Below are 11,268 nucleotides of genomic sequence, written 5' to 3'. Positions count from 1 at the left end.
AAAAGGGAAAAAAACATGTTACATGGGAAGTAGTAAAGGTATGCATGTCTACTTATGATTAAATTATAAACAATTAAACATGTATATTAGACATTTACAATTTGTTTTTAACATAGGGTCCTCGCCAACTAGATGCGAAACAGTGTGGTTTATGTGATGAGATATATGAGAGATATTATTGAAGAATTGGCAACTATCGAGAGAGATTCACTTCGATCAATAGTAATATTTGACATTCAATTCTCAATCATTTTGCACTTATCATCTTTTGATTGTTTTTTACTAATCTAATCTATGTCTTTGTTCACAGTTCATCAAACCCCAGTACTCTAGAGAAGAAATTAATGAAGTGTGTTCCGAGTGGGCAGAATGCATACAAGACTATATTTATGACTAGGTATTTAAAATCATACAATGACTTGATCTATTCGGAAAGTATTTGCATATAATGCAAATTACATAATCTGATCCTAACAGATATGCCCCTGGAAACATCATGATTATTAAAACTTTAGTGTGTAGGACATCCAGGTAGAACATCTCTATTTTATTATTATTCTTATACTGGAATGCATGAAATGTTTTTCAACATCTTAAGATTTTGAGATGTTCAAACATATATATCATTTGCTGGTAAATACATTTCTGTAGGACTAACACACTTGTCAGATTATGATGAACTGATTAACTTTGAGCATCATGAATTGTTTCCTTTCTTAATGGACAGTTTTCTGCAGACTAGGATTTACACGTAAAGGAGGTGAGCTAGATAAATATTTTGAGCAATTACCTGATTTATGAACATGATAATACATGGGGAAAATGCAGGAGTAAGACCAATTTAATTAATAGTATTGAGATTCTTATTTTCTTTGGGAATGAAAATGGTTTCTCAATCAAAAAAAATTAAAAATATTTGGAATTTGCAATTTGTTAGACATGATGAATGGTCGGAATGGGTTAAAGTTGGATGGAAATAACTTACACTTTGTTGAGAATCACAATGACCAAGTTCATTCACATAGTTGTTTCGACTTACTTATGGCAAACCAAACCAAACCAATTTAGCAATCACTATATGCAAGATACACAAACTATCTAGACTTACCTAAAGTTCTCTGATCTGACTACTTTTTTCTTCCCAATGTATTCTGCCCTCCTTTATTTGCTGTTACTAGCTACAGGGATTGTTGGTTTATTCCGTGTAAGGCTTCACCTTGACTTAAGCAGGGTGGTGTTATCATATTAGATTATGTATAGCTCATGTGTACTTGGTATGTGTTGGATTCAACTTCATCTGCTTGCTAAGACGTTTTTGCCAATCCTGGTTTCAGTCCTTGTCCATTGCACACTTTTGCTCTATTTCATGCACAAGATGATTTAATTCAATTATCTTATTTCTTTAACTTATCTGTTGTACTATTTGTCCAACTTTGTACAATTAGCCTTGAACTAACAAAAGAAATGAATTTGAAGGGTTGGAACAGCCATATGAACCAGTTTCATAAACTTTTTTCGTGCTCACTTGCTTCACTACTCATGAAATTGTGAAGCGGCAACGTTAGTTTCTCGTGCTTATTTGGCCATTCTTTTTTTCTATGCCTTTAACTATATTTTATTTTCATAACAGGGAGAAATTGCTGGGTTTGCAAGCTGGGTATGCAGAAAAAGAACCAGGGAGAAATTGCTGGGTTTACAAGCTGGGTTTGCATGGTTGTGGTCTTATAAACTTAATTTTGTGGTTTCATCTTTTGTAGTTGTCATGATTGGATACTACTTGTGGTCATGTTTGGATAACTTGTAGTAATTGTATAGAATTGTTTATAAACTTAAGTGAATGTACACATGTACCGGTTTTTGTTTGAGACAAGATGTATATATAAATTAAAGACAACTAATCGAATGTATATATGTTGAAAACTATTTTTGTGAATGTATAAATGTTACGTTGTACCAGTTTGTGTGCAATGGCCATGGTTTTAACCGTTGTGAAAAGTACATATATAGACATGCAACTGAATGTATAAAGACAACGATTTTTAACCGTTGTGAAAAGTATTCTAAGACAATGGTTTTAAACTAAATTTTGAAGAAAGACAACAGTGTATATGTTGTTAAAAGTATATCTGCGATCAAATTTTTGCAAAACTGGCAATTACAACAGTTTTATACTGTTGTAGAACTGTTGTCTTTGATATTAAAAGACAACACTTTAAATCCGTTGCATGACTGTTGTCTAATATGGTCAAAGACAACGGTTTTAAACCGTTGCCTTTTACCGCACATTTAACAACAGTGTCAGTTACAACGGGTTTAAAGGGCCTATGACAACGGTTTTTAACCGTTGTCTTTTAATGTTTTTGTTGTAGTGTCAAGGTAGTGTTTCTAAACTTTTAATACCACATGAAGCATAAAACTCTTAACTAACAACATATAAGAGATCATGTATCATGAAGGAGCATAAAGAAGCATGTTTTCATTTCAAAACTTTGCCCTAAACCTTGTGTCTTAACTTGGCCGAAACTTCAAGATAGGGTTTCTAAACTTTTAATACCACATGAAGCATAAAACTCTTAACTAACAACATGTATCATGAAGGAGCATAAACAAGCATGTTTTCATTTCAAAACTTATCATGGTCGAACCCTAAGTTTCTTTTCAAAACATTTTAAGCATAGAAAACGTAGGAGGCTACTTGTACTGCAGGTGAGGGGGAATACTTACTTCCTCTCGCTTAATTCTCTAAGAGAAGTAACCTTGCTTATGAAGCTTTCCTAGAGAAGAATTCTTTTAGCTTGGTCTCGGCAATGGTGAGAAGAGGGAGCTTGGTTTCGGTGGAGAGGAGGATGGAGGAGGAAGAGAGAAGAAAATGAAATTTTCTCTTTCCTTTTCTCCTTTTATTCCAAATGAAAGGAAGAAGGAAAAATGAACTTTTCCTTCCCTTTTCTTTTACTCATCCTAAATGAAGGGAGAAAGCAAAACTCTCTTTTCATTATAAGAAGAAGAAGGAAACTTGGACTTCTCCTTCTTAGTGAAGAGAGTCTTCACTTTCCTTACCTTTAACCATAATTTCCCTCTTTTCATAACAGCACACCTCTGCTGGAGCTACTGATTACAACATGGAATCACTTACTAAGAGGTCCAAGGTTCAATCCTTGGTCATGCCTCTTTTTGGTTTTTTTTTTTTTTTTTAAAGAAGAGTCCACATGAAAACCTATTTAACCATGCATAAATTCATGTAAAATTTCTAGGGATCCTATGAGTGTTACATGTGACATAGTGGTGGCACGCCATACTTGAATTGGAAGACTTTGGAGGCTATAAAAGGACCAAAAGGGCATCTGTTTGAGACATCAAGGGGTTTCCAGTGATATTCATTTATTTCATTACATGAGCATATTTTGTATAATTTCTTAGTTTTTACATTCTTTTTTTATATTTCTAGTTAGAAATATTGTTATTTGTGTGTTTTATTGATAAACTGTGAAGTCAAAGCTCAATCTAAGAAGAAAAATCGTAGAAGTAAGTATTCCGGCATGATGCACAGTCTAACTGTGTCCTATGACACGGTTGTGCATCACCCTTAGAGCAGAACGAGCAAGCCATGCTTTTTAACACAGTTGTGACATGGTGGTGGCACTCCTGTTTTTGAGGAAAGTCATACCTGAATTGGAAGACTTTGGAGGCTATAAAAGGACCAAAGGGGCATCTACTTGAGGCATCAAGGGGTTTCCCATGATAAGGAATCTTAGAAGAGAGTCATCTTCCAAGGAGCTGCGAGGATTCCATCCATCGGGAGGCTAGGAGATCTTCTGAAGATGACATCAACACCTGCGATTGAACTTTCTTACTCTTCTCTCTTTCATGTGAGTTGTAATGTGCTTAATTCCATGTCTTCAGCTTGTATCTCCATATTAATGGAGTAGTTTTCTTAATTCTAGGATTAGGGAGTAATCCATCATTAACTTGATATTTGTGTGTTGATATTTATCTTTTTTTTATCGCATGATGTGTTGAACCTTAATTTAGTTAGCGCACTTAACATGTTAATAAATCTTAACAAATATTAACACAAATTCTAGGGCGAGGAGGAAGAACTGAAAGGCAAACTTCGATCCCGGGCCTATAATAAATAGACTTTTGGGTTGTTCACGAAAGTAGTCCAAAATCTTCTGAGGATTCCATTGGCTATCATAGAGTGTAAGGGGTCTACCTCAATTCAACATCATGAAGTAACATTGCAGTTTAGGTGATTGCAGGATTCTTGTGATAGGTGCCTTTAATAGAAAGCGATAACCTTAGTACGACTACAATGATAGTAAGTCACATTTGGATACATACACCGGTGTAAACTCAAAAGGAAACATCAATTACCTTGTGATTAATCACCTTCAAGCTTGATTAACTTGAAGTAAAAGAGAGACCATAACCACATTATCAAGGATAGTTATGGTGAAATCGAAGTCCTACCATTGCTCTTTAAGATTGATATTGATTTTTTCACAACTTCACGCTTGCTTCTTAATTCAATTTCTTTTGCAACCAATCACTATAAATAAATAAAATGATTTTAGCGATGGAATTTAGTGACAAAAAAATCCCAGCCCCACCCCCAAAATCCCTCCATTTTCCAAAGTCCTACTCCCCATTCCAGCGATGGCAACAACGATGGCGATGACTGCTTGCCTGATCCACTCCGGTCGTGAGCTCGAGACTTGTTGTTTCATACTATAAAAGGGGCTCCCAGGTAGAGGCTACTTAAGCTGGCTTCGCGGCAATTTACCAAACAACGCTCCTAAAGTTTTAAATTTACTAAAAGGAGTATCTTACTTTACTATTTACCAAAGGGAGCACCTTTTCAAATACAATTCCTATTTTACCCTCCTGACAATCTGACTTTTTCTATCGTTTTTCTTTTCTCTACCATTTTTCTCTTTCTTCTTTCTCTTCTTGTTTTTACAGGCATGTATAACATATGAATAACATTACATAGATTTAGTCAATTTTTTAATAACATTTTAATACATTTGAAGAAGTCAAAATAAACAATGGATAGCATATTTGAACTCCTTGCAATCTTAGAAATCCACTGGAACTGAAATGAGTATAATTGGAGCTCTCTAAGTCCATCAGTTGGTTTCGATCAAAATCCACTGATGGACCTAGAGAGCTCTAATTGCACCCATTTCAGTTCCTATGGATTTCTGAGGTTCTAAGGAGTTCAAATATGGTATCCATTAGTTATTTCAACTTTTCAGAGTTGTTAACATATAACAAGGAAGAATCATCAAAAAGGCCCACGTAGGCCTAATACGAAATCATATCAAGCTCAATGTGGGCCTAATATGATGTGAGACTGATATGACATGGGCCTAATTGATATGGAATGATATCAGACCCACGTTGGGCCTGATATGATTTCATATCAGGCCCAATATGGGCTTTTTGACGATTCTTTCATTTTACATGTTAACATCTATGAAAAGCCGAAATAAATAATGGATACCATATTTGAACTTCTTGCAACCTTAGAAATCCATAGGACCTGAAATGGGTGCAATCGGAGCTCTCTAGGTCTATCAGTGAATTTCAGTCAAAATCCACTAATGGACCTAGAGAGCTCCGATTGTACCCATTTCAGTTCCTATAGATTTCTGAGATTGCAAAGAGTCCAATGGTGCTGTCCATTACATATTTTGACATCTCCAAATGTTGACATATTATTTAAAAAACTAGCTAAAATATAAACTAATTCATATCAAGCACACATTAGGCCTGATATTAAATTATATCAGGCTCACATGACTCTAAACTGTAATTACATAAGATAGACTCCACTATATTGCTATGGAGAAGAGATTTTTTTAGCCATTACTTTTGTTGATGTGATTCTTGCTTTTTGAACTTGGCATTTGGTTACTACAGAATTAGAGTATAGATATACTTTCCTTAGTCAACTATAAATTCAAGTATTATCTATATGCAGTTTGAAAATATAATGTTTTGCAGGAAAAAAAATTATTGAAAATGAGGCACTTCAACTGGTTGGATTCATTTCACAAGTTGTTTATCATATTTGTAGGTTAAAATTGAAGCAACTGTTGAAAATGTTTCTAGAGAGGAGTTTGAGCAATATTTCCATAGTCATCCTTAGGACTGTAAATGAACCAAGTGTTCGTGAACAAGTTTGGTGTTCGGCTTGGAAAGAGCTTGTTTATGTTCGTTCAATATACACAAGATTAATTAAATGAACAAACTTGAACAACTCATTAAACTAAACAAACAAGCTTGAACACATATGTGTTCAACTCGTTAACGTTCGTGAACAACGTTCATGAACAATGTTCGTGAATAAAGTTCGTGAACAACGTTCACAAACCATATTTATTAATAAAACTCTTTTCAATATGCTAAATAAATAATAAAATAAAATAAACAAATAAGTTTAAATTATCAAGCTCAATAACCAATCAAACGGCAAAAGTTTTCAAACAATCAAACAAGCTTAAATTGAGAACTCGATAACATCTAAACAAACCAAGCTCAAGTCAAGCTCGAACCAAGCTCAAGCCAAGATTGAATTGAGAGTTCGATAACATCTAAACAAGCCAAGCTCAAGTCAAGCTTCAAACAAGCTCAAGCTCATAAAAAATAAACCAATCCAAACTTGAATAATCATTTCAAAAGCTTGGTTCATTTTAAGCTCTGCTCGGCTCGACTCGGTTACCTTATCAAATAAGCTTGAACACCCCCAAACTCGGCTCGGCTCGGCTCGGCTCGTTTATAGCCCTAGTCGTCCTCGAGGAAGTCAACTTGGAGCAATTGTCGGCAAGCATGTATGTTCTATTTATCTTTATTTTTTTCATGCATAGCAATAGAAAACTATATTTCCCAACATGGGTCTGATATGAAATGAGATCAGGTCCAATATAGACCTGATATCATTCCATATCAAGCCCAACATGAATATTTTTAATGATTTTTGTTTATTACATTTTAAAATCTCTAAAAAGTTAAAATAAATAATGGATATCATATTTGAACTCCTTGCAACCTCAAAAATCTATAAGAATTTAAATGAGTACAATCAGAGCTCTATAGGTCCATCAGTGTGTTTTGACCAAAATCCACTTATAGACCTAGAGAGCTCTGATTGCACTCATTTCCTTGTTACATGTTAACAACTCTGAAAAGCTTAAATAAATCATGCATATCATATTTGAACTCCTTACAACTTCAAAAATCCATCGGAACTGAAATGAGTACAATTGGAGCTCTCTAGGTTCATTAGTGGGTTTTGATCGAAATCCACTAATGAACCTAGAGAGCTTCGATTGCACTCATTTCAGTTCCTATAGATTTTTAAGGTTACAAGGAGTTCAAATATAGTATCCATTATTTATTTCAATGTTTCATAGATATTAACATGTAAAATAAAAGAATCATCAAAAAAGCTCATGTTGGCCCTGATATGGAATCATATTAGACCCTTCCATATCATGCCCAACGTGGGTCTGATATCATTCCATATCAATCATTCCGGCATTGGGTCTGATATGATTTCATATCAAGTCTAACGTGGGTCTTTTTGATGATTCTTCCTTGTTACATGTTAATAACTCTGAAAAATTGAAATAACTAATGGATATCATATTTGAATTTTTTGAAACCTCATAAATCCATAAAAACTTAAATCGGTACAATTGGAGCTCTCTAGGTCCATCAGTGGATTTTGACCGAAACTCACTGATGGACCTAGAAGGCTCTGATTATACTCATTTCAATTCCAGTGGATTTCTGATATTACAAGGAGTTCAAATATGTTATCCATTATTTATTTTGACTTCTTCAAATGTATTAAAATGTTATTAAAAAATTAATTAAATTTTATGTAATATTATTCATATGTTCTGCATGCATGTCAGAAAGAGAAGAGAGAAGAAAAAGAAAAATGATAAAAAAAAGAAAAATAATAAAAAAAAAAACAGATTGTAGTAAAATAAAAATTATAATTAAAGTCCTTTGATAAATAATAAAATAATATATATCTTTTAGTAAATTTATTTAGGTGCGCCGGGAATCTTCTCTCTCATTAACTCACATACTGCTTCCAGAACCTTCTCTCTCGCTAACTCACAGACTGCTTCCAGAACCTCTTTCGATCGCATCTACAATCTTTGATCTCATAGATCTCATTTCTACTTCCCTGTAGTCTGATCCATTTATCAAAGGTATACTTTTCGATCTGCCTTCCATCATATTGTTGTTGTTTTTTCTGGACTCGTTCTCCAGGTTTTATCGCTCCTTTTTTTGCTCGATTTTAATATGTAGCTACTTTGATTTGATTTAGTGAAGAAAATGTGGAGTTTCCCCCTGAGATTTGAATAAATTGACTTTTGAGTTTGATGGTATTTGTTTACTGTTTATTCTGATCGAAGCTTTTGTTGGGTTGTTTTCCTTTTTGCATTTGGAAGAAGAGATCGATTGCTTCTCATCTAGCGGCCAGATATTAATTCTGTAATCAGATGCTACTTATTTTGAGACATTTAGTGATGTCTTTAACCGTGAGATGTTCATGTCATTCCTTTCCTTGTGTTTGATGTCTGATGCGTATAACACCTAAGGAAATGGCGAAGGCTGTTGCTGTCCTGGGTTGCAGTGAGGGTGTTAAGGGCACAATTTACTTCGTCTAGGAAGGAGATGGTGAGCAATCTTTGGAAATACTACTTCTGGAACGCTAAGTACCTGTCAAATCCCGAAGCAATCTTGTGTAGAGCATGTGTAGGTAGAGTGATTTGGTATTTTAGTATCTATTGATTTTGCTACTGATATGAAACATTAGCTATTCTTAATTTCATTATTGCCTTTCTTTAAGATCAATGGTTCTCATGTTGTCCTCCTACTTCTTCCCTCTCCACTACATTTTAAGTTTTTTGGCATGTCAAATAGTCTAGATTTTCTTTTTCAAAAAAAAATTCTAGCATAAACCAATCTTCAGCTAGCTAGTCATAAAAGTTGCTGAGTGATACCTCAATATGAGATTAGTTTTTTCCTCCTGATTTCTCCTGTTTCTTATAGCAAGTTTGTTCTTGCAACAGATAATTGGAGTGCGAAGGCAATCACAAGGAAGACAACTGGTATTGGAAGGATGAAATATCTCCCTCATATGCCACAAAGGTTCAAGAACAATTTCAGAGAAGGTATTCAATTTTTCTTCTTCGAATTTGTAATGTCCTAAACTTGTATTAAATGGTTGACAAATAGTCGTAAAATTCCCCATGGATGATGTTGATTTAAGTACTCTCCTTTTAGGTACTGAAGCAGCACCAAGAAAGAAGGCTGCAACTGTTTAAATTGAATTGTTTCGTTTTAGCTTCTGGAGTCTTATGAGGGTTTCTTAAAACTTAATTGTTGAACCACAAGACTTCTTTGGATGCCTTTTGCTTTTTTATGTTCATTGGTCTCAATTTGTTTTTGGAATGAACTCATTTCTGTCACACGAAAGAGAGTGGACTAAATAATGAAATCAATACTATATGATACAAAGATCATATTTCAACCTCATTTGTTATGTTTTGTTGCTTGTGTAGAAATTAAGAGAAAGAAAAAATTAATCATACTATTGGATTTTAAAATTGATACGGAGTATAAGGTCATATATAGTTAAATTAAGAAAATTTAAACTCTATAAAAAAAGAAAAAAAGTCCAAATTACATTAAAAGTTATAAACAAATAAATATATAATCTAACATTCTCCCTCAAACTCACGATGTTATAGCTAGAAGCATTGAGAGTTTGTCATATATGAAACGAAAACGTGAAGCGGAATGTGCCTTAATAAATATATCAGTAATCTATAGCTTTGAAGGAACAAAAGACAATATAATGGTACCAATTTGAAGATGGTGATGAGTAATGTGACAATCAATTTCAATATATTTTGTCCGCTCATGAAAAATTAAATTGCATGTAATTTGAATAGCACTCTGATTATCATAATATAACGGAGTAGGTTGATGAAGAGATACACCCATATCCGTAAGCAACCAACGCAACCAAACTATCTCACAAATAGTTGAGGTCATGACATGATACTCAACTTCTGTGGAAGATCTAGAAATAACATCTTGCTTTTTACTCTTCCAAAAAATGAGGGAATCGCCAAGAAAAATGCAGAAGTCAGTGGTAGATTTGCGATCCGTAGGATCACTAGCCCAATCCGCATCAGAGTATGCACGCAGCTCAAGAGATGAAGTAGAAGGAAATAAAAGGCTTTGAAATTAAGTACCCTGAAGATACCTGAGAATACGAAGAACAGCAGTCCAATGAACTGTAGTTGGTACAGTAATAAATTGGCTAACCACATGAACAACATACGCACTATTTGGACGAGTCACGGTGAGATAAACCAAGCTTTCAACAATAGTTTTGTACAAATTATAATCTGACAAAGGTGAACCATCAGATGGAGAATATCGAGCATTAGTTCAATAGGAGTATCAACAACTCTATTATCAGTAAGACGAGCAGTTCAAACAGATCAGATATATACTTTGACTGAGATAAAAGATAATCTTTCGAGGAATAAGCAACATCAATGCCCAGAAAGTAGCATAGTATACCCAAGTCTTTCATAATAAAACAATGAGTCAACTCAGACTTCAATGAAGCAATTCCATCATAATCATTACCAGTAATAATCATGTTATCAACATATAATGATAAAAGAATACGACCTGCACTCGTACATCTGACAAACAATGTTGAATCATGATTACTAGGATGAAAACCAAACGAAGTAATCACTGTAGAGAACTTCTCAAACCAAGCACAAGGTGCTTGTTTGATATCATAAAGTGCTTTACGAAGCCTGCAAACTTCACCAGATTTGTGTGAAATACCAGGAGGAGGTGTCATATAAACTTCTTCATGAAGATCACCATTTAGAAATGCATTCTTGGTATTCATCTGAGATATTCTCCATCGACAAACAGAAGCAACAACAATCAGAGTACGAACAGTTGTCATTTTTGCAACAGGAGCAAATGTTTCTTCACAATCTATGTCATACTCTTGAGAATAACCTTTAGCAACAAGACGAGCTTTGTATCGTTCGATAGATCCATCAGATTTAGTTTTGATCTTATATACCCAACGAGAATCAATAGTATATTTTCCTGGTGGCAATGGAACCAAATCCCATGTATGCCTCTGATACAAAGCAGTTAGTTCCTCAGTCATAGCACTCTGCCAAAGTGGGTTACAAA

The 11,268-nt window shown here is 34.3% G+C and overlaps 1 protein-coding gene across 1 annotated transcript; it reads left to right on the top strand.

Annotated features, from left to right (window-relative positions):
* The first annotated feature begins 8,078 nt into the window (after positions 1-8,078).
* Positions 8,079-9,455, top strand: LOC121973318 (60S ribosomal protein L37-like). The gene is made up of 4 exons (XM_042524825.1): positions 8,079-8,231; positions 8,625-8,785; positions 9,099-9,200; positions 9,313-9,455. The coding sequence occupies exons 2-4, from the start codon at positions 8,701-8,703 to the stop codon at positions 9,351-9,353; spliced, it is 228 nt and encodes a 75-aa protein (XP_042380759.1). The 5' UTR covers positions 8,079-8,231; positions 8,625-8,700; the 3' UTR covers positions 9,354-9,455.
* Positions 9,456-11,268: the final 1,813 nt, after the last annotated feature.

This window comes from Zingiber officinale, chromosome 4A (assembly GCF_018446385.1).
Source record: "Zingiber officinale cultivar Zhangliang chromosome 4A, Zo_v1.1, whole genome shotgun sequence".
Taxonomy (NCBI): Eukaryota; Viridiplantae; Streptophyta; class Magnoliopsida; order Zingiberales; family Zingiberaceae; genus Zingiber; species Zingiber officinale.
This window is presented reverse-complemented; position numbering and strand designations above follow the sequence as displayed.

Excerpts from the sequence above, each read along its gene's own strand:
- LOC121973318 (XM_042524825.1), top strand. The coding sequence starts at position 8,701 with ATGGTGAGCAATCTTTGGAAATACTACTTCTGGAACGCTAAGTACCTG. Across the intron at positions 8,786-9,098 it reads CTTGTGTAGAGCATGTGTAG|ATAATTGGAGTGCGAAGGCA; the intron begins GTAGAGTGATTT and ends TTCTTGCAACAG. Across the intron at positions 9,201-9,312 it reads CAAGAACAATTTCAGAGAAG|GTACTGAAGCAGCACCAAGA; the intron begins GTATTCAATTTT and ends CTCTCCTTTTAG.